This window comes from Anolis carolinensis, chromosome 4 (assembly GCF_035594765.1).
Source record: "Anolis carolinensis isolate JA03-04 chromosome 4, rAnoCar3.1.pri, whole genome shotgun sequence".
Lineage (NCBI taxonomy): Eukaryota > Metazoa > Chordata > Lepidosauria > Squamata > Dactyloidae > Anolis > Anolis carolinensis.
In genome coordinates, this window is record NC_085844.1 from 162,682,304 (window position 1) to 162,707,396 (window position 25,093).

At 36.9% G+C, this 25,093-nt stretch overlaps 1 protein-coding gene across 2 annotated transcripts in view; it reads right to left on the reverse strand.

Annotated features, from left to right (window-relative positions):
* The window catches only part of st6galnac3 (ST6 N-acetylgalactosaminide alpha-2,6-sialyltransferase 3), a 457,135-nt gene that overhangs the window by 159,453 nt on the left and 272,589 nt on the right, over positions 1 to 25,093 (reverse strand). For both annotated transcript variants that reach the window (XM_062978134.1, XM_008114114.3), the window contains one exon: positions 20,601 to 21,010. In XM_062978134.1, coding sequence (XP_062834204.1) covers positions 20,601 to 21,010 — 410 coding nt within the window. The remainder of the gene's footprint in view (positions 1 to 20,600; positions 21,011 to 25,093) is intronic.

Below are 25,093 nucleotides of genomic sequence, written 5' to 3' on the forward strand. Positions count from 1 at the left end.
CACTCACCCTCCATATGTTTGGGCTGATTTGTGTTATGTATATGTCACAATGTTGTGGGATTGGTTGGCATGGCTCATGGATCCAGGAATGGATGAGCAACAGCTATATGCCGCTGGAACAAGATGTCCCTCCCCCTGCCGGGGGACAAAGGGTGTGTGGTAGGGTAACAAGAATGGAGATGTTGTTCACATCCCCTGGTGGCTGTGTGACCATGTGAGACTTCTGCACAGCTGTTATTTCATGGATCATCCCATGGGATCCATCAATCAGGTTAAAGGTTGGTTGATGCCTGGATCCAGACCCATGCAGACATCATTCCTATTTGCAGCTTTAACCAAATAAAGTTGTGACCTATTTCTTTCTATTTGATGGTATTTGTCTGATCTGTGGTTTGATCATGTGGAACAGAAATCGCCCCAGTGCATCCAACAAGGTACAGCAAAGAGCAACACATTGGAAATTCGGAATTGCTTTCCCTTCATGGTCTGTGTGAGATGATTTTACAGCAGATCTGATAGACAGGTATTTCTATATATCACACAGTCCCACAGATAATGTGTATTAAAAAAGAAACATAACAAAGGTCAAGGCATACAGATATTATGGTCCTTGAAACAAACCTCTTGCTTAATGATCCCACTCTCTGAATATTAATAGCCCAATTAAAGTGGTGTGTATGTGTCTTTATGTCACTGGTCAACTTATGGTGACCCTACGAATTTGTATGTTCTCAGATGTGGTTCTGCTAGTTCTTTCCTCTGAAATGTAAGCTATTGGCACCTTGTATTCATTCTCAGCCCCATCCACGTACTAACAAGAGTTGACCCTGCTTAGCCTCCAAGATCTGATGCGTTTAAAGTATTCAGACTATTTCCCTGGTATATCAGTCTAAAATCTAGCTGAATAGAAGACAATATTTTTGATAAATTTCAGGGCTTCTCTGCTCATTTGTAGCATATTTGCTACTGAATTCCTGATAGCTAAATACCAGCAATAGGTATGGCATGTTATCTCTGTCAAAACAATTGTTCTCCCATTTATTTCCATTGCCATTTGTGAGAAAGCTTAGGTTGGCAGACATGAGGGATATGGCTTTCAGAATGGGGGTGCCATGTCTATTGATGTGCCTCACATATTTATTTATAGTTCTTTCCTATTAACAGGTTTATGATAGTGATACATGTTGTATTAGTTATTCTATTGGTTGGTGGTCATAGTTGTTATTGTTTGTTTTGAATTTATATGTTGGAGGCTAGCAGACTATAAATACATTCAATGTCTTTGAATGAATAAATATGGAACTCTTCAGCTGCCCATCTACAGTTGGAAGTGGAATAACCGAAGAACAAGATATGCCTGCTAGTCATAAAGGGGTTTTGTATTAACTCCAGTATCAGAGGCAACATACCTCTATATATCAGTTGCTGTAGAACAGGAGTAGAAGAATTCTGTTGTAATTATGTCCTGCTTGCAGGATTCTCTCTATATGTGTTTTAATAACTATGTGTGAAAGAAGAATGATGTGGTGGTAGTGGGAAGGATGGGTATCTGTGCATATAGTTGGAATTCTCATTAAAGCAGACCCAAGGAATCAATTATTATATGTTTTATTAGCACAGAGCAAAACCCAGTTGATCCAGTGAGTCTACTCTAGTTAAGACTAACCAATAGGATTTAGGTAGTTTGCAACATATAAATTATGCCTGATGGTGTAAGTGAAGCAATGGTTTGGACAAGTCTGGGAAGAACCAATCAATCACAGCCTTTGCAATGCTACAGTGAAGGAGGGTTTGGGAAAAAGAATATAAAGCAGAGAGTCATCTGTTGAACTAAAGTTGGGTAATGGCAGTTATAAATAATGATAGGGAGTGGAATAGATTAAAGCTTGAAAAGAGTTGAATAGGGCCAGTTTGGAAGAGGATAACTGAACAGGATTTTGGGAGTTGAGCGTGTGAAAAAATAATTTGTTTTATTAGGTGTATGGTGATTAGTGATGCAGATTCACTAATCACCATGATAACCCAGGGGAAAATGATACGTTACAATTCACTTGGGTGAGGAACTAGAAGAAGGCTAGATTTTGTTTAATTGTTACACAATAAATCTTTAATGTTTTTATATTCTATATATCTCTCAGGATTTTTAAATGTAACAATTAACAAGGAATACAGGCTTTACCGTGTTGGATCCAGCGTCCATTCTATCCACCTATCCAGTATAGTGGTCAAATTGAGGCCTGAGTACCAGATCCAAAGGGAGATCTTAAGGGCAAAAGAATATGATTAGTGATAGGAGTCCAAGTACTTAAATAGTGAGGCCAACCAAGAAAGATCCATTCTAGTGTGATTTGTTTAGGAGGAAGAACCCACCTCTGGCATCACTCACTACGAGGCCTAATCCTGATCACAAATATACAGCCCTGGATTGACTGTAAATTCTCTAATGTTTGACCACCTTTGCACTGCAGAATAATTTATTCAATATGTACAAACATTTAAAAACAGAGTTTGAGAAAGGAGCTTTTTTACTACAACTTTAAGCATGTTCAGCGAGTTGTAGTAAAAAAAAGGGAGCTTTTCCAAGCTTTGTTTTAAGACAGGTGATGTCAAGCAAGGACACCTCCAGGATCTTATAATTCCAACACTATGTCTGCATTCTTCCTGTGAAATCAGTTGAATGGAGAAAAAACAAAGAGGAAAGAACTGGCAGAGATAAGACCAACCACATGCAGAGACAATGTGTTTTATTAAATCATGCTAATATTTTAAAAACCTGCAGAGAGAGAAACAGAGAGTTGAGTAGCCAGTGGGATAAAAGTCCCCAGACTCCAAAAAGCTGTTTGAGGGGAAATTCTCAGGAATGGCAGCAGGCTTCTACTGCAAAACATTATTGTTAACAAATTTTGAGAACAAACGTAATCAAAAAGCCAGTTCATGTTTCTCCCATTCTTTCCCATCTCTCACTAATCTCTATTCCATCAGTAGATATTTTATTTGTAGTCCATTATTTAAAGTAAGTTCAGTGGCTGAGCATGTGTGAGAGGAGAAAATTGTTTGTCCTTCCTATTTCCTCTCCTTCTGCCACAGAATATCTTTGTTTGAATAATTTAGATCTGTTCCCTTTTAATTCCCCCTCAACCTCAAAAGTAATTTTATTCTGTGTAGAAAGTCCAACCTCTCTTCAGAAGATAGTTGTAAGAACATTTCAGTTTAAGTGTTTGATAAATCGTATTTCATTTACTTTCCATTTTTTTTCACTGGCACACTGTCAGTTTCCAAACTACACATTTTCCCCCAACTGCATCTTTTTCAGTTTTCAGCTGCACATTTTTTTTAAAAAAGACCTCAGTGTTGCAATCTATGTTGTTGCAATGTTGCAATTGATCTATTGTCCTGCAAATAAGGAGGAACACATTGCCAAGGTTGACAGATAGGTGATATTTAGGTATTCTCCGCAACAACAATCTGGTTCAGTAAAAATGCAGTTCCACCTACCATTAAATGTTACATACAAAAATATTAAGATGCTGTTGCCTGAAGCACATTTCTATCACAATAAATTAAGCAAACATCTAGCATCTGGTCTCAACACATCAATGATGAGAAAAAAATGTGATCAACTTCCTTCTCCTTCTTTTCCCACATCTGCTTCATCCTGAGTGAGTGGAGAGCTCTGTAGACAGAAAGATGAAGGCCTATGACTACAGTTAAACCAAGCAAAGATAATGCTTGCAAAAATCCAAAGGAACGAACAATTGTTGCTGACTCTCTTTCTGAATTGTTTGGCCACTTGAACACCCAACATAGACTTGAGATGCAAGCTCGCCAGAGAGATTAAAAACAATAAAAAGGGTTTTTAAAAAAGGTCTACCAGTAGAAGAAGGAAGAAAAAGGAAATGGTAGGTCCTCTGTGTGGAGAAGGTAGTAAAATCCTAACGGGATAGGGAAAAGGCAGAGCTGCCTAACACCTTCTTCACCTCAGTCTTCTCCCAAAAGCAGATTGGTCTTCAACCTGAGCAATATGGAACGGATGGGATAATATGGGAAATACAATCCAAAATAGTTAAGAAGTAGTCCAGGAATATCTGGCTACTCTAAAGGGCTGGGCTGTGGCGCAGGCTGGTTAGTAGCCAGCTGCGATAAATCACTATGGCCAAGAGGTTATGAGTTCAAGACCAGCCCTGTCAGAGTGAGAACCCGACGATTAAAATAAAAAATAGCGAAAAACTACTGGACATAAATGGGAGATAAAAGTGGAACTAACAAGTGTAATGTTACCGAGAATATGTGATTGGATGTGTATGTTGATGGATTTTGTTGTTGTTTCGCTGGTATCTACAATAAAAAACATATTAAAAAATAATAAAAAAAATAGCCCTGCTCGTTGTTGACCTAAGCAACCCGAAAGACAGTTGCATCTGTCAAGTAGGAAAATTGAACTCAAGTAGGAAAATGGAACTCTCTGCCTCAGAGTGTGGTGGAAGCTCCTTTCTTGGAAGCTTTTAAACAGAGGCTGCATGTTCTTCTCTCAGGGATGCTTTGATTGTGCTTTTCCTGCATGGCAGGGGGTTGGATTAAATGGCCCATGTTGTCTCTTCCAACTCTATTATTCTATGATCCTATGATTCTAGGAATCCAGTTCTTTTTGTTTATCTGTTTATATATGTTGAATTGTATCTAGAAATAACTGGGAAGTCAGCAAAGGAGAGTGTGGCTCCTTTATAAAAGAGTAGCATGCTCCTTTTACACAATCCCTAACGTTTATGCTGTTGCATTCTGAACTAATAAATGTTTCTGAATAGTCCTATGTGTCCCATGAAAGGCATGTGTCCCCTTGGTGACATCTGCATTTTCTAGGATTGGGTACAGTTGGTACATCATTTTGGGCAAAAGCATTCTTGTTCTAGGTGAGACCACATTCAATATCAAGGTGATGAATTCTCTAAATCAGTTTCTCAAACTGTGCTCCTCCAGATGTTTTGGACTTCAGCTCCCACAATTCCTAACAGCTGGTAAGCTGGCTGGAATTTCTGGGAGCTGAAGTTCAAAATGCCCGGAGGAGCACAGTTAGAGAAACACTGCTCTAAATGATGACTTAGATTTTTTTTAATCACTGTATTTTTGACCATACGTAGAAACAAATTCCACAACATAGTCTCATATTACTTATTCCTCTTTCCACTACCCACTTATGGGGTATATCTCTTATCATTGACTGCAACATCCATCAGGGTATTATATTCATTGTAAAATCTTTTTTCTTCAAAAAGGAGGCAGCAAAAATGGGGGCAGACATTTTTGTAGTTGATTACCACTTGGCAATCAGAGTAAGCTACACCTTGATTACCATGTTAGTTGTCTATTAATGAGCCCCCAGTTATTGCTTTGTAGGAGCACCAACTCTGAAGAAGTTGTTACTGAGCGCTGTACCAGCATAAAATCCTGAATGACATCACTGTGCATCCAAACAGCACTTGAGAATATCTGTGTGGAACAACAACACTTAAAAGCAGAAGCACTGTTAAACAAACTATGACATGTAATTCCACCCGTGTCATATATGTGATTGACAGCCAGTGTCCTAGATGCAACTTGCAATATGTTGGGAAAACTCCCACTGAGCTTCACACAAGATTGAGTAACCCTATATTAACAATTATTTTCAATGGTTGAAACAACCTGATGCAAAACATTTTTATTCTTCAGGACACAGCCTATACGCCATATTTCCAACAGAGAATTTCCAGGGAATTTCTGGGTCTTCAGGCTCAACATCTTGAGGCTGTGTGGCTTTAATTTAGAGGACATTATCACTTCTGCCTCCAGAGTCCATGCCTGGGATTGCTAAGTAGAATACAGTTACTGTTGGGTGCTACTTAGCAATTCCAACTGCCATCACCAAGGAAAGAAAGAAAGAGGCTGAAATGTCATAAAATGACTGGCTTTCAACCACTTCATTAAATATATTTCACATTTATGGTATCTGTCCAAAATCTAGGTTCTACCTGGAAATAGAGCTATTCAATTGTTTCATTCACCTACTATGTACTATCCTTCTATCTATTTGATTATCTTCATATAATATTATAAGGGAGCCAGCATAGTGCAATGGTTTGAGTGGAGAAGAGATTCTGAATCCCTGCTCAGCCATGAAAACCCATTGAATGATACTGGGTAAGTCACATATTCTCAGTCATGATAGATTCACCTTAGTGTCGTCATCATTCAGAAATGACTTGAAGGCAGGCAACAAATACTGTAAGTATCAAATATCTGTGCATGTGTATGAACACTAAATATTAAATGTGTCCATGTATAAGAGTACATTACTACATAAGATAATTAAATACAGACCACACACGAGTCAAACAAAAGAAGCACTGCCAAAGCCAAAGCCAATGTAAAAAAAAGTTGCTCAGGAATAGACCAAAAGAGCAATAGGTATAAAATATCTAATTGTTCTTCTCAGCTAATATGTGATTAAAAAGAAGGTACCGTACTGGTGTACTGATCAAAACCAACAGAACTGTTAAATGTGTTTTCAAAATAGAAGAAAAACATTTTTGCATTACTGAGTGATCAGTGTCACAATATATCACTGGTTGAACTGCCCTTTCTATAAAACTCAGGGTAAACCCTAACCTTAAAAAAAAGTGTGTGCGGGGTAATGAGTCTTCTAATGTTTATGGATGAAATCACTGTGGAGGAAGGGAGAAACTATTGCAAAGATCCAGCAAGAAGGGCAATCAGTGAATGCAATGGATTTCTTTGTATGGATTGCCCTTCAGAATGTGGTCATCAGCATGCGATAGGGAGGAAAGGACTTTGAACAGCCACTTTTGATGGGTTCCCTTCTCCTTCAATCAAGAAGTGATCACCACTGTCAAAGCTGATAGTGTCAATCATCAGCTATGTTGGGGATGATCCTTCTATAGCCAGCATCACATCGCTGGAATGAAAAGCACCTCCTTTCTATCTTAAAATCTAGTTCAGCTTTAAAAAAAAAACCCTCCCCCACAAAGATAGAGACAATGTTCCTCACTTTATAATCAGTCATTTACTTTGATAAATACATTTACAAGCTACCTCACAAGGGAAAAATGTCCCTAACTCATTTGGTTCTATAATACCACTTAAATACACATATAGGTGAACCTGTCATCCGATTAGAATGGAAGTCTTGCATTTTAGAAGTAAGTCTTTTCTGAAGTTCATATAATTACTTTAGGAAAATACAGTTCAAATCGCTTACCTCTAGTGGTTCGCTTTAATTAACATTAAGTTTTTTCCAAATGCCTTTATGCACATTTAGATACATAGTATTTTTCAAGTAGAGCGGCAGCCAGAACAAAAACACAATGGTAGCCGCAGGGTGTATAAATAATGAAACTCATATCTATCTATCTATAAACTCTTTAACAGCTAATAGTAGCTATGGTGATTATTTGAAAGCTAAGTAAATACATTTATATTGAAGCATACATATAATAACAATGATTTAATCGAAGTTACAAATTCCTTCTTAAAATACAATTTTATGTAAGGTGTTCAAATTGCTGTTCCTGCACAGCAATGTGCTGCTTATCGAAGAATAGAGTGGCAAACCTCACTAAAAGTTTCTCTTGTCATTTTGGAACACTTTTCTGTTAAAACAGATTCATCTCTCTCTCTCTCTCGCTCTCTCTCTCTCTCTCTCTCTCTCTCTGTATACATATATGGGTGGGGGGGTTGAGGGTGCAAAAAATGTCCACAAATATAAGCTGTCGTAGGTGTATACTTTTTGAGGAACACTTGTAAACCCCTAAAGGGAAGTAGGGAAAATATCCTTTTCAACTGTAACTTCAAATTTTACACTTCAAAGCATATAAGCTTTGGTGCTTAGAACAATATGTTTGATACTCTAGATCAGGGGTCCCCAAACTAAGGCCCGGGGGCCACATGCGGCCCATCGAAACCATTTATCCAGCCCCTGTGGCAGCAGCTCCCTCCTCCTCCACCGAGGAAGGTGCGTGCAGTCTTCTAATGTTTATGGATGAAATCACTATGGAGGAAGGGAGAAAGGCACACACCTTTCTCATCTCCTCCCTTGCCTGGTGCGTGCCTTCCAAAGCTTTGCTTGTTTATAATGGTATTTTAATTATTATTTAATTAACAATTTATTTTAAGGGTGCTTTGCTAGTGCTTTTGGTGCACAAAGGCAGAAGGAGGTTGGGCTAAATGGCCCGAGGGGTCTCTTCCAACCCTCTTTATTATTTTTATTATGATTATGATTAACATTGATGCTGTATTTATTCCTGTTTTGTTTTTTTTTTACTTCAAAATAAGATACATGCAGTGCGCACTGCACAGGAATTTGTTCATAGTTTTTTTTTTTTTAAAAAAACTATAGTCCGGCCCACCAACAGTCTGAGGGACCGTGAACTGGCCCCATGTTTAAAAAGTTTGGGGACCCTTGCTCTAGATCTTTCATGACTCCTGCTGGCTTTAATGCACTGAACAAGAAATTGTCTGACAAGTTACCAAAGGAAGTTTCCACACACCCTCTTCCCCATTGTTATCGCTGTAGCCATTTAGCCAGCCTAATGTGTTTGCAATCCAAGCAGCTTTAGTCTAATCTTCCAAGCCCTGCTGCAGTGGCACAGAGACCTTTGAATTGAGCATTGGATTTGTACCGCTAGAACATTTTAAGGATAAGCACACCATTATGTCATTATTCTTATTAACCATTTTGATTCCAGAAAATTGAATACTGAAGGAGAGAAAGAGGGGAGGGACAGAGAGATTACATAGTCTAAACTGTTTTAGGCAAAATCGCTTCCCTGCACAGATGTTCGGTCTTCAGTGATATCTCTGAGGCATCTTAAAAGGATAAAGCATAAGGGTGATGCAGAAAAGTTGTCCATTAAAACAAAAACAAAAATCAACATGTTTGTTGTCGCTGGTTAGAAAATAATTGCCATTTCTCTTTTACTCTGCAAAAACAACAGTCAAATATCTTGTTGCTACAAAGCCCATTGACTCATGCTACATTAATTTTTAAAATAATCAATGTTGTAATCTGTAGTTACGGTGTAGAGCAGTCATAATCATCACAGTGAAATCAGTTCATCCCATTATTAGGGAGGTCGTCACAGCACTATAAGCTACAGTGCTCACAGCTCGGAATTTATTGATATGTTGCCTTTAGTTATTCCAATATATTGTATGCTGTCCTTATGCATGAAGAAGGTTACAAGGTATTCCTCTTAACCCAGATTACAGAATCTATTTATGTGAACAGGCATAAAAATGTACTAAGCATAAGAATGAATGCAACAAGTAGAAGATGGATGAATGTATGCTGTACCTGGAAACACAAACATCAGCATTCAGGTCTTTTTCTGTGGCACATCTGATTGTAGAACTTCATGCCAATGGAAAATAAAATTGGCTCTATCTGTTCTGAAATTCCAACTTCAGAACTGAAGATACTGAACCACACTGGATCCTGTTCCTATCCGTCAGGGAGACCATATTCTATTTTCTGAGCAAGCTGCACAGCTTTCATGAAAAGCTACCCAACTTCTCATCATTGCAGATGGGGAGGGATTCTTTAATGTCTCAATCTGAAGGGTGGAGAAGTATTTCATTTTCATTGATATCTGCTGAGACTAGAAAGATTGGGATTTTCCATCCCTAGCTCTGTCTAAAGATGGAAACGATATTCATAACTGCTTATATCTTAGGTAAAAAAGGATTTTCTGAGTGTCAATGGGAATTCTGGGTGGAGCAGAATCTGCACAATCCATGATTTATTCTGTATGAAAAACATACTTGGCATTTTCTACTTTCTGCAAAGAAAACATAGTTTTCTGCACATAAAACATGTTCTTCTACAAACACATTTTTTCACAGAAAATGCTGTTTACGGCACAGAATATGGATCTGTATATTTGTCATAGGATAAATCCTAGAAATAGCCATTTTTGAAGACTGTCTTGCAACAACGTAATACTTAAGAAAAAAAGTAAAATAATGTATTCTTGCCTATGACAAGAAAATTAATAAAGACTTGCCTCACAACTCTCAGAGAAAACTTGAGCCTTGTATGAGATCTGGTTCACAGCACAACATGATAGTGGTTTTAGAAACAAAACTTAAGAACACTTTTCTGAAACATCTGAAGGCTCTATCATAATTGATGCCCTCTTGCTGGTGCCATCTGACCTCTGTAGAATTGTTTGCAATCAACACCAGGACTTCACGGTCATTTTGGAATGACAGGCCACAATAATAATGACACAAATTATTGTGTAATTTTCTGTTTCTCATTTATTCTGGGACTTCACATCAACATTATCTCAAGTGCATTTAATGGAATGCATTTCCAATTCATTTAATGGAAGAGAATCAGTTACAGTTGATTACAAAATGGTCACATTTCTGAATACATAACAAATGGCGTTGAGCTCCACTCCCTATGAATGCGCTATTCTAAGCTAAAGATCATCTTTCTAAAGAGCAGTCTTTCGTAATGTTGTTCAATTTAATTAGATATAATCTTTGCAGTTTTTGTTAGTTATTAACATTATGTAAAGATAAACTTAAGCATAATGAAGGCTTTCATTATCACATAATTGTTATATTAATAATTACATTATGAGCAATATAATACTCTACATATTTCTACTTTTTCACATTAGTGGGCAATTATTTCTTAAGCCTCCTGTAATAATCTGCCTGCCCACAGAGGCCAAATTATTAATGTTTCTGCATTATATCCATGACTATGGTGTGCATGCCAATACCATGGACACAGAAGGAGTTGTGAATTAATAAACGAGAGCATGTTTGTAACTTCAGCCAATTACAATCTCACTACAAACAAGGGAAGAAGAATTGAATTAAGCAGAGACCCTCATGATGATTTTGTGTCTGATTTTGTTGTAGTTTCGCCAAATGCACACTTTCATAAAAAAATTTAAGCACCAAAAATATTAATGACAGTCACCATAGACACTGCCATTATGTGATTATAGATTTGTCTTGTTTTTTTTTCTTTACGAATGCATTTCAATAATTCATACAAAACTGATATGATCACTTATCTTGAGTGGAAGCGAAAGAGATCAGAAACACTGGGAAAATAAATATTATTATTATAAAGAAAATATTACATGGTTGGAATTTGGACTAAGCGTTTTTACAATCTTAATATCAGTACAACAATTATCTTTATTACAGCCCATAGACCTATCACTAAACGAACATCAGCATTCATTAGATTTTCTCAGAAATAGCGAATGTCCTCCACTGTGTTTTATTTTACTGTAGCAAGGGATTAGGTCAGATGCAGGCTAAATGCTGGTCATGGACCACATGCCCCTGGATAATTTTTTTGGATAAAGTCCCTCACCAGTTCCCAAAGCCCCAACCATTATAAACACACAGAAAGAAGCTAGAAAGTATAAAGAGATGCAAAAACCACCCACTCTAACCACTGCAAGTACTCCAAAATCAATGCTATCCCCAAATACCTCTGTTTAACTCTACAATTCCTCTCACAATGATGATAGAAAGTCGCTTCCTGGCCATTGTTTTGAGAGAGACTGAAAAAGAAAAGAATTTGTGTTTGGTCTGTGCTGGTCCTTCTCCTGCTTTCCCTGAAGGGTAAAAAGTTTTGGGGGGAAATTGTTCCCTGATTCCCACAAACTTGCCCACCTTTGAAATGCTTACTGTCAGGAGGGTACCAGCTCCCTTCACCCATTTCGTGTTCCTGAGTAATAAATGATTGAGTATTCCTGATCTAAAACTCCTAAATGCTCCGAATCTGAAATTTTATACCATCAGCCACTTGCTTCTGCCTTCAAGTTGCCTGCAATGAAGTTTGTTGACAAGGCAGAAGTCAAAGGCTGGCAAGCTCCCCAAAGATCTCCAACACAATACTGCACTGTTCTCTTTGCTGTCTATAATTTTAGACCACTCCATGAATTTCATATAGTTCATCATAGGAAAGTAATGCTCATAGGTAATTTTTACCAGCCCTTATTATGAAATATAACTCACAGCACTTGGTATTCATCAATGGTCTTCTATTCAATCTCTAACCACATCTCTCCCTACTTAGCTCTGAAGATGGCTCTAGGGTACTGAGACCCTGTTATGCATATTAAATCTGAAATAAATCCCATTTTGTTTAAAGAGTCTGATTTACATGGAAGTATGCATAGGAATCCAACCTTATCTTTCCTGTCTATGAGGAAATGCAATACAAATCTGAAACACATGTAATAAGATATGGATGAATACAAATTATAAATGTATTATTTTTGGATTTTCATTCTGCACTAAAAGATCATACCTTTTCATATGCAACATGATTCCTATAACCATGGGATTAGTACCTGTAGTTTCACCTACTGGCATCCAATGTGTATTACATTTTCTGTAGGAATTTTCTTCCAGAGTGACTCTATGGTAACACTATGGTACTGCATTATATGCCCTTTTCTGAGCATGTAAACAGAATTCCAACTGCCTTATAGTGATGAATATCCATATTCATTATGAGCAACTTCTTTAAAAAACATAATTGTACCTAACCAGCCTGTTGAATATCTAACGCATTCCTGGATTAAGTTGAATGCTGAATGCCTCCCTCCTCACCAACAGACACATCATTATCTGGGAGTGTTACAGGATAGAGCTTAATTGTTTTATAATGAAAAATCTATTTATTTCATTAACATTTTGTGTTATATAGCCTTTGTTTGTTTAACCAATAAAGAACTCTTAGCTGACAAAGAGACTATTAGTCATTCTGTGAATGAAGATGGGCAAACCCATTAACCTTTCCTGAAGAAAACCCTTTTCAAAAAGAAAGAGCAGCTCAGCAAATATTCAAAGTAATGATGTGGGTATATAGTAGAACATGTCCAAACTATGAAATAAACAGAATTCTTCTCGCTTTCTCTCATGCACGCAAACACACCAAACACATTTAAGTTTGAATTATACACTTAAATATGCCCAGAGCATGGGAGTTACTTTCAGAAATTAGTTATGGGCTTCAAAGTTCTCTCAAAATAGGTAATCACACTCTAAAAAAAACCCACATGCTGTCATATTTCTCAAAAGTAATGGAAATAGTTCCATTTTAGCTGTAGTGAGCCCTTGGTATTGCCTCACTCATTGAATACAAACTGATGTTGTGAAGGAGGTGCCGCCAGTATGTCCTTCTATGGGTATTCTGAACACACGAATCAGGACATTAGGTTATGGATTTATTTATTTTTTGCAATTCTTCTGACATCTAAAACTACCTTGAAATTATGTTTCCAAAATCAATTATGTTGTCTAATAAATTGTATAATTGTATAGTGGCTTCAGCTACAGGAAATAAGAGAAAACAGATGCCATTATTAGTACTCAAAATGTCTTTTTTTTTAAAGTCCCTTGCTCGTAGCTAGATCTTTATTTCTTCCATTTCTGATAAGGTATGCCTGGAAGGGGATACTTTACCAAGAATCCTGATTTTTAGCATTCTGCTGATATATGTTAGCAATTGTTTAAAACTGCAAGGCTATGTGTTCAACTGCTGAAACACCTGAATTGAAAACAGTATTTTGATGTTTCCACAGGAAGCTTGTTTTCATCAAGATTGGAGAAGCCCTCATGCCAACAATTTCAAAGTTTAAGAAAGGGATAAGTATGCTCTTATATAGTCGGTTTCAAAAGCTCTCAACAAGTGATCAGTTTGAGCCTCCTCCGAGAACAATCTGGCCCTTTTTCCGAAATATCTTAGATGGGGAGGAAATGGAGTGAGAAAATGCCAGGAGTGAATGTGAGCTTCCACACTTTTAGCTCTGGTCCTATCCACCCCCAAATTCAGCTCTGCCAATGTGTCCATGTGTCCCACAACAGCTAAGTAGACAATGGCTTTGATAGAAAAAAAAGATGACCTATTTTAGTTTAAGGCATTGAACTGATACCCTGAAGAATCCCTTCCATGTTATCAGATCAGAAATTGCAAGGAATTGCTGTTCATGTCTTCATGTTCTCTTTACTTGGAGACTGGGAAAAAGAAATGTAGTTCTTATGATGGTATTGGGAACAGCAAATGCCGCTCTGAGGCATTGTCTAAAAGTCATAGTGCACCTATCTCTTGTTTCATTGCCTAACTTGGGGCGGGGGAGGGGGGCACAATCCAAAGGGTCCTTCCTCAAAACATGTTACTGTGGGTGATATGGCCAAAGACATCACCATGGTTGCTAAGACACATGGCAAAGGTTATGGGCCTTGTGGGCTCTTTGTTTTTTTTTAAAAAAATATTATTTATTTATTTTATCATAATTCAAAACATTTGCTATACAGCAGTCACATAATATTTAATACAATCTGTAATAATTTTTGCATCTACTGTTATTTTTACACATACATATTTTCTATCCCTCACCACCATGCTCCCTTCCCCTCGAGCCATTTCCTTTATATATCACCTGTCCAAAATTTCATTTCCTCTTGTGGAGGTAATTTTCCATCTTTCTTTTTGAATCCTCTTTTAATAAATTTTCTCCATACATCATCAAAATCATTATGTTTCCATATTCCTCTTTTAACTTTTAATTTACATGTCAGTTTATCATTTATTGACAATTTTCATACTTCCTTATACCACTCTTCTATTTGTATATTTATTCCCCTTTCCCAATTCCTTGCTATAAGCAGTCTTGCTATTGTTAATAAATTTGATATCACATCTTTTCCTCTTTTTTCAACTGTTTATTATTATATAATGATAATAAAACTATGCAATGACTTCTTTTTATTTTGATATCAATTATATCATCTATTTCTTTAAATATATTTCCCCAAAAATTACTTACATATTTACATTGTCACCACATATGTATATATGTACCCACTTCTTAGCATCCTCTCCAACAATTTTTGAATAGTTTTTGTTTATATTTGCTATTTTTATTGGTGTTAAATATCATTCCAGTATTCACTTATATTAATTTTCTTTAACTCATTTTGATACATTTTAAATGTCTCTGTCTCTATAACTGTGACTGCTCCGTTTCATTTATTTTCATCCCTAAATCTTATTCCCAAATCTCTTTGAGATTGTTGTTCTTTATTTTTCTTCATTTATTTCATTTAATATCTTATATATTTTGCTAGTTATCCCTTTCAGGTTTTTATTTTCCTCTTTATCTCTTCTATGTTGTATCAATTGTTCAAATTGATTAAGCTTGCTTCCATTTTTATTATTTTTACCCAGTTTTTGAACCATTGTTCTAGCTGTAAACAATAGAACCATGAAAATTTTATTTCCCAGAATTTCCTGGTAGGCTCTTTGGAGATTCTGATGATCTAGTGTCTCATTTTGAATGCTTCTCAGACTGAAATTGGTTGCTCTTGGTTGCTCTAGAAAGCATGTGGCATAGCAGGAAAGTAGGCAGTGACATTTTCCAGCATGCCCACATGTACAATACCTCACTTTAAGGAAAGACTCAGACTGGTCTCTGCTCCAAAGAGCTGCAGTATTTGATACAGTGGGAAAGTGGTCAACAGACCATTCACTTGCTGTGGTGACTTCTTCTTAGGCAGAAACAAGTGGCTGTCAGTGGTTAAGAGGTAATGCACCACCCTCCTGATCTACTGTTTGAGGATAGGAGTTTCTATAATAGGACTGGTACTGGCCTTACAATCATATGTTGAACCTAGAGCTCTATCTATTACAGAAGAAATTCAAGAGATCACAGTGAGGGAGATTCTGTTAGGTACAAAACACTAAACCAGAATTTGGCTGTCAATGAATGATTTATCACAGGATGACTCAATACATCACACTAAAGAAACCTAGGAAATAAATGTAGTAAAGTGATCACAGGGGAAGAAAGTGATCTATTTGTGGCAGTCTGGCTTTCACAAACTGCTGGAGTCTCAACTGAATAAAAAAGAACTAACACATGTTACTGAACCCCAACAAGGTTACGTTGGAATAAGCAGTTGTATGACCTGAATTATTTTGTTAAAAGCCAATACATGTATTGCCATGGCAACAAACCAATTACACTAATGTAGTTGACCAATGCTAAAGCATATCTTTCAAAGCCAAATATGCTGCACCATCTGGTATACATGTTGATGAAACTAAGGATCTGCAATATGAAGCACAAAACCAATTTGTTGCCTTGGGAGTTGTATAAGATGCCAAATACACTTCAGCTTACGAGGCAGATAACTTATTCTGTGGCTTTCTAGTTCATTTTATCCATGGTATGTAGAACTTGTCTTACATATATTGTATTACTAATTTTTAAAATAAAAATGCTACTGATCTTGGATTTATCTTGGCCCCAATAGTAAAAAGAAATCAATTACTTATATCCCTGGTAAATTGGCAGCAAGTCATAAATGACAACACTGGAATTTAATTCAAGGAAGTGAAGGGATAGTGTAACTGCTATATGACCATTTTTGTGATGAGGAAAACACAAAGAAAATAGGATATACAACTGACATCAGCAGTTATACTACCACCATGAGTGGTTGCTTGGGTTTTGAATCAGAAATAGCAACATAAATAATTTTGCATGTTATGAGTGACACAAGCAACTAGTTTTAAAGAAGGGGAGCAGAAAAAGGAGCAGTTTGACAATGTAAAGTTCTTTCTCAGGTCTGGTCCTGATATAAATATGATTATCTGAATGAGCAGTATCAACCTTATTTAGAAGTCATCAACTGGACAACAAATAGCAGGACAAAACATTATGGAGGATGCATCCTTTCATCAAAGAAAGAAGCACACAACACATCGAATCTTTCTTTGCTTATGACTCTAAGTGTACAACTCAAAATAGTTGTCAGACCACACCAAAATAAAAGGGCTTGATCAGATTAAGGCTGTTTATTTCCTACAGACATAGAATAGAGTAAGACAATGTCATTTTCCTTCATATGGATGTTGTTATTCTAATGCACCTGATATCCATATATTTGCTGTAAGATCGGTAAAGGAAAGATCCAAAAACATGGATTGGGTTTCTGTTATGCACAACAGCTAAAATCCTTTAAATGATTGTGGCAAACAATCTAGCAAATGCATAGATGGAGAATGTCAGGGGTCGGGATACTGACCTATACCTCTTCCAGCTCCACAATCTACATATGGAGATTGAAATATAAAAGGACTTCAGTTTCTGTTAGACATTTATTTTCGCATTCTGGCCTCTGTTCTTGTTATGTATTTTCAAGATAATATAATTTTATTCCCTTTCCATTTGTTTCTGTTCTTATCTATTCATATACTACCAACACATTTTTGGGAAAATTTAGCTGGGACTCAAGGAGGTAAATTGGTTAAAGTGTGGCACCAAACATTAATATCACATGCTGTGACTTTAATTAATAAGTGTGGTAGTAGATTAGTACAACTTGTTCCCCATATCACAGATTCTGCTTCCAGATTCCATTGCCCAGAACTTGAAAATATTCCCAAAAAAAGCAAATTTTGATTTTGACATTTATATAAGGGATACAATTTTATTATACCATTGTATAGAAAGGGACTAGATTTTGGTATCCACGAAGTTCCTGGAATCAAATCCCAGTAGATACCAAATGCCCACTATATCATGCTAAACTGTTGGTGTAAATGCCATTTATGAGACATGTTCACACAGCTGGGGTCTCCAATACACTGCTCTCATAAAGATTTTAGAATACTAGTCTAATTACTGTGCTGCCAGCATGATATTTTCCAACAGTTATGTTTAATGAACAGAAACTGAGTGAAGTCCTTTTGCATAACATGACATGCAGTATCTTAGGCCACATGTGTTGAGCGCTGACTTGGAAGTTATTGGATACAATCAATTGAAGACTGATGCAATCACTGAATGAAGGCTCACAATTCAAGGCACTGGTCCAGACAGTGGATTACCAAACACTCTTTGCTGAAGAGGCTGTGCACTTTGCACTGTTAATCTGTACAGGATAACAGAGTTGGTCTTTGAAAGTTGTCTTAGATGAGGCTTGACAAACAGTGCCATGTTGGGTGCACACTGCTAGCAGCACTTCTATGGAAGTGACTTCTGTTTTTGTTTTTAAAGGGCAAATGGTTTTCAAATGGAGCTTTGCAAATGTACCACTCCTTTCCTTTGCCTCACCTTCACTCCCTTCCTTTGCCTCACCTTCACGTAAAGTATGGGGCATTGATCTCTTTGCTACTAAACTTCATTAATTTTACACATCCCTGAGGGTGGAGCAAGCTTTGGTGCCAGCTAATTAAATGCTATTTTGAGTTCCTTTCGGTGCATTTTATCAGACCAGAATGAACCCTTTCTGTTTTAATGGAATCCACAAAGATTTTCCCCCTCCAGCTATTACTAATTAAATGATGCTGTAAGATGTTTTTGTATTAAGTTTTTAAATTTCAAGGCAACTGTGTGGCACGTCAGAGTTCAGGTAAACATATAAAAACAGAGGAAGCAAAATCGTTTTCACATTTAGCTATTGGCTGGCATCCCTTCAAATATAACTTAAATTCTCCTTTCATCTGATTCTGTGTACATAATACAGCTCCAAAAATGCTAATGATGTCTGGGAAGGAGCTGTCAGCTCTAGAGTACCTTCAGGATCATACAAACAGAGAGGCATTAGTATGAAAGAGCAAATGTCTGCCAAAGGATATTATTTATGCACAACAATTATTCAGAGAGGAGACTTCACACTATCTTAAACACATAAGTATTTCACTAATGAAGGTCTCAAGAAAGAACAAACCAGCCTACTCATTCCCACTGTTAGGGTGTCAGGAACAATCATTGGATGCTAGTAGTCCATTTTAGAAGCTATTTTGTATTCAGATAAGAAAAATATGGGTTTTATTTGGAAGTTGATGGTCATTAGCTCTTTCACAGAGGCTGGCTTTGACAGTCATCAGCTAATGTTCATGGCTGAATTTTAAAAGCAAGAGTTCTTTGCATCACAGTAATGGCTATAACATATACCTATTAACTATTCATCACCAACAGGCAATGCTGAATATAGATACTCAGGCGATAGGAATATTTAATTTCTCAGGTTCATCAAACATCAAAGTGTCATAGAGAACTGACAAAGGTTTGACAAGCTAGAAATCTGTTAAACATATTTCCATACATTGAAAGTATATAACATATGCACAGATAACATTTTGAGGAATAAACTCTCCATAATATCCACTTCCAATTAGAGCTGTACATTTTTCCACCATCTGATTGTCATTTGGCTTCACTCTAACTCAGTTTGCTGCTAAAAAAGAGCACTGTTTAAACTAACAGTAGACATAAAAGCTGCTATTTCTCTAAGGGTATGGTAGAGTATTCGGCTTAAATGACACAGCAAGAGATATGGAGAGATAGAAACAGAGAGCGCAGAAATGTCAAATGATATGGCTTTGTACACATGTCTGTTTCCCTCACATATGGAGCTCTGTTACTCTTTGATAGGCCAGCCAATGGCTCAGGTACAGATTACCCATCACTGTCATACGGAGACCCCTTGTTGAAGTAGAAACTGAAAATCTAACATAAGGAATAAAATGACAGGTTCAACATGACCTGGAGAACAATACAGTCTTAGATTTGTATGTCAAAATTGCCACAGTCTCACCAATTGGCCAACATTACATTGCTACACTAACTCTCAATTTCTTGTCCACACATAGGGAGGCTAATGACCAACACATAAGAAAAATGTGGATTAATGCTGTTTCTCTGCTTTAATTCTAACACTGCAAAAAGACATAGCTGAATTCTGAATGCTAAGGAGAACTAGAACTATCTATTGAAATATTTGGATGGTACGACACTCGATTTTAGTGAGGCAAGATTTTTATGTGCTGTGCAAGTTTCCAGTTTTTCTTATGTAAAAATCTGCTTAAGAGCCAGGGATATAAAATTTTGCTTAATTCCCAAATGCAAGAATGAATTAACTTTGGTAATTTTATTCTAATTCCACTGAAATTGATTTCGGGTTTTTTATATTTTGATGTTTTTGTCCTTTTTGTACTTTTCTGTGAATAATTCACATTTGCAAAGAAGAAGAACATGAAAATTGAGTGGAAATGAAATGGTTATGGTAGACAGCTGAAAATGTCTTTGTTTTGTGTCTCTTCTGTAGTAGCCTACATTTGTCATCAGTGTCAACCCAATCACTCCAACAGGAGTCAATGAAACTATTCTCCTCACATGTTTTCAATTTTCTCAGTAAACAAGGTTAGCCACATGCTTTTTCAAACAGTATCACACATAAATGCACTCTTCTTTCTCCTTGTGTAAAATGTCACTTTAATCAATGATAACTGAGCTAAAACACAACATATTCTGCTGAAAATGCTTCAGCTAACCAGCTCACAGATAGAACAAATGGTAATAGAGGTAGGAAAAATAGTGCTTGGCTGATGCCTCATTGAGTGCTCACAAAAGTCAAAAGCCTACAATAAGCCATTTAAAAAGTGGATCTTAGGCATTTACTTTGTAGTTGACATGTTTAACTCAGAAATACAGCAATATTGTTTTTGCCTAACTCAACTGCAATATTTTTTTAATTTTCAAAGCAGGACTTACCTATCTCTTCCTGTTTCCATTTTAAACACTTCATCACAATAGCTCATGCGCTTTTCTGTGGTCACATAGATTTTGGCTTCAGGATAGTTGTCCACAGTTTTCTTTAGCATGTTGTACACAATGCCACTGCCGTCTTTCCTCATGTTTCTAAAAGGTCCCCAGATGACATAGACTGTGTTGTTCGTTTCCTTGAAAAAATATTCAGAATTTTTAAGCAGAAGGGGGACGCTGGTGTGGGACACAACTCTTATTGTTGTCCGTTTCCCAACATCATCTTCATAGCCCCTGGTGGGAGCGTTGTTCATCCTCCATATACAGGATGACTGGTCAATTTCATATCCTACTTTCTGCTTGGTCATTTGTCCTGAATTTGAAATAATGGCACAGAGATCACAGTCCAGTTGTAGAGGCTATGGAGAAGAAAAGAAGTGAGAGAAAAGAAATAAGAGGCAATTCTTTTTCTATTAACAAATTAAACAACAACATCATTAGATATAGATGCTCAACCATGATTCAAAGGACAGAACAGTCTAAGAGATCACCATTTTAATGCAGAAAGGCCTCATCTGTGTTTGGACAGGTAGCAAAATTAGAGGAATTGGGGAGAATCACACACAAAAAATTCTAGGATGCCTTGATGGATACTAATTCTGATTCCTCTTTAAAGACCATACAAGTCAATGAAACCAATATAGCAATCAAACATCATAATCATCATATTTATTTATATCCCACCTTTCCTTCAATCTGTGAATCAAGGTGGCTTACAAAATAATTCACAATTGCAAAATGAATAGAGTTAAAAATTTACACCAAACAAATTTTTTTAAAATAATCAAACAATTAATAGCACTAAACTGTTAAAAACAGACCTGTACCTAGTAATCAATGAGTAACTAAGAATTTGCTTCTTTCTGAGTTCCCATGTGGATTCCTATATAGACAGAAACCTCTTGCACATACGATCATTCCTGACAGAAGCAACAATATCATAGAGAGAAAGGAAATTATATAAATGCAACAACCACTGCATTTTCTTAGCATATCAGACTATTGGACCATGTCACTTGTTGCTACTGAGCTTGTGTATAGCCTTGATATTTTTATTGTATTTTCTTTTTATTGGGCTATAATATTAATTTGCCTGCAGAAAATATGTGCATATTATCATCAAGGGATAAACAAGTGTTGAACTAGAAGCACTCAAGCAACTACTCAATCAGTTTTATGAGAATTTATCCAGCCTACCTTCAGTCTGGAAGAAATAAACAGATAGGCTTCAGACCATACATCGTTAAATGAATACTTAGCACCAGCATTTAAGTGATGAATATCAACGTTGTGATCCCCTTTGGCAAATACAGTTCTTAGGTGTATTCATAAATAAGGTTTCAATTTCATATTCTGAAGTCTTCCATGATACTCTGCTTGTATGCGACTGCCATCATGTACTATATTGATAACACATCGTACTTCCTCTCTATGCAATACATATTAATAGGGAGAAAAGGCTCAAATGAACCATCATAGCATAATAAATCCAAATGACTAAATAAATGGCGCAAGCTTACTAAACATTAGGGGTTTTTTTTCATGTCAGGAGCAACCGGAGTTGCTTCTGGAGTGAGAGAATTGGCCGTCTGCAAGGACGTTGCCCAGGGGACGCCCGGATGTTTTGATGTTTTACCATCCTTGTGGGAGGCTTCTCTCATGTCCCCGCATGGAGCTGGAGCTGATAGAGGGAGCTCACCTGCGCTCTCCCTGGGTGGGATTCGAACCTGGCAGCCTTCAAGTCAGCAACCCAATCTTCAAGTCACAAGGCTTTTATCCCCTAGGCCACCAGAGGCTCCTAAACATTAGGTCATAAGTGGATTATATTAAATCATGCAGTCAAACATCCTCAATCAGATCCAGTATTCCAGACCAATCCCACTGAAAGAAGTAGTGCCACAATGACGATTTCACTCTTAGGAGTTAGTCAAAGGCATTACTAAGTTTTTCTATGACAATAGATGTTGAACGCCTGAAGTCAAGACTCCAACAAATAAGCCTAGAAATGCTAGAGAACAAAGCTAAGAGCAGATCCAGTAATGTCCAAAAGTATTAGAGATAGGAAAATATTGTCCAGAAGGCTTCTAAAATGCTGGGACCATCAAGAGTAAAGATGAAAACAATTTCATAGATATAAACCCACTTTTTTGGATGCTCGGTCTTGAAAACAAGGGTTGAATCCCAAAAGAGGTAAATGAATAAAACTGGCTTTACTACTTAGGTGCTAAAATGGTAACATTACATAAAATCCATTTACAATCAGTACTTATTTTCATTGAAATAGACTTTGTTAGTTGTGTCTAGGGATGTGAAAGAATTTCATTTGGCCTACATTTTTAGGAGATCCTATAATATGCAAGAAGACTGTGTCTACGTCTTTATTTTTCTGACTGAGCTGATACGGATTATAAACAGAATTGAGTTTCCAGTCCCTAGCTGCATCTCCTTACATTATCCAAAACAGACAATGAATTCCTGTTAAGAAGAGGAGCTAAACTGATTATTTCCAAGCACTCAATGCCATTAATTCTTCAACATTTTGTTTGAACTTATGGCACAAACATAGTTTAGAACTGACAGTCAAACAAGGCACATTCCAGTGAGTCACAGATCCAACAGAGCCAGCAGAACTAAGAATTACGAAGAATGTGCTTACTTTTTAACCAGAAAACATAAAGAGTAGTGATACACTTTTGTATTTTGCAGTGTAAAGCTAAAGGTAGAGGTTTTCCCCTGACGTTAAGCCTAGTCGTGTCCAACTCTGGGGGTTGGTGTTCATCTCCATTTCTAAGCCAAAGAGCGGTCTTTGTCCCAAGGTCATGCAGCCGTTACCTTCCCGCTGGAGTGATATCTATTGATCTACTCACATTAGGATGTTTTCAAACTGCTAGGTTGGCAGAAGCTGGGGCTAACAGCAGGAGATTACCCCACTCCCCAGATCTGAACCGCCAACCTTTCGGTCAGCAAGTTCAGCAGCTCAGAAGTTTAACTCGCTGCACCACCGGGACTCCTTAGTATATGTAACTTGTTATTAGTAATCTAGCTGGTGGTTACTATTAGTTCCAATGGTGCATGCAACAATATGATTTACCATCTGCAAAGAACTGTTGGGAAGATAGGCTTAAAAGGGTTGTTGAAAATGGTAAATAAATATATTTTATGGGATTTTAAGATTCACAATGATACATAATGAGTACATAATATGCCAGATATAACTGTATTTAAGAAGAGGGAATCTTGGGTTACAGGTATTGCAATCCTAGGACACAGCAGAATTGAAGACAAAGAAAAAGAAAATATTATGAAGTATCAAGACCTACAAACTGAGATTCAGAGCTGTTAGGAAAAGAAAACAGCCATGGTGCTTCAAGAGCACCCAAATGGATTATGACAAGATATCTGAATGAAATTGCCGCAGATAGGATCACAGTAGCCCAAAAAATGATGTTACTAGGACAGGCCACATTATCTAACAGTACCAACTCTTATATTCTTGGATACAATATGAATCAAACTCCGGAGTTAATAACACTTGATAAACCCATCATTATCATCATCATCATCATCATCATCATCATCATCATCATCATCATCATCATCATCATCATCAAATGAAAGGAGCTATTATATCTGTGCAAAGTGAATAAATATGGCTCAGAATTTAGTAATCTTAATTATGAAGGAAATCCCTAAAGTCTGTGTATTGATGCCTTCCTGGTGCCTATCAACTTATGGCAACCCCATGAATTTCACAAAGTTTTCTTGTCTAAGTACTTTGATGGTCTCCCATCCAAGTACTAATCAGATGACTTTGTTTAGCTTCCTGATGGCATCTGGTGTCTTTATTTAGGCTTACATTAAAATTACTGAATATCTTTCTTCAGAGACAGTAATGATGGAAAGAGGCATTAAAGATGCTGTTGGTTTTATTTAACTTCCCTAAAGACTAAAAAGGCAAAATGTGCCTGCCACAAGAGAAGTACTCTGCAGTAAATTATTATGTATGCTTGCTTGCTTGCTTGAACCACTCATACAGATTTGAGCTTGTGTGATAAAATTATAGACTCCTCAACAAGATATGCTAGTATGGGCCCTTCTTCTAGTAAATAGTTCTTTTTTGTTCCTGTCTTTCCTGCTAACAAACCAAAAGCATCCAGACCTGCAAAAGCTAACCTGTCAGCAGCTTATAGTGAAACACTAAATTGCTAGAGGTGGCTTTGCATGATTTTCTTCCAGTCATTTTCTTGTGATTGTGGCTGGTAAAAAGATCTCCATAATTAGATGTTTCGACTCTGATTGACTCTGGATGTGTATCAAAAAGATCCATTATTTTTTATCATCACATATGACACTTGCAGAGAACTTACATTTTAATCTCTTCAAAACAACAATACATTTGACCTTTCCATTTTTCTACAAAAGCTTACGGTCAGGAGAAAGCA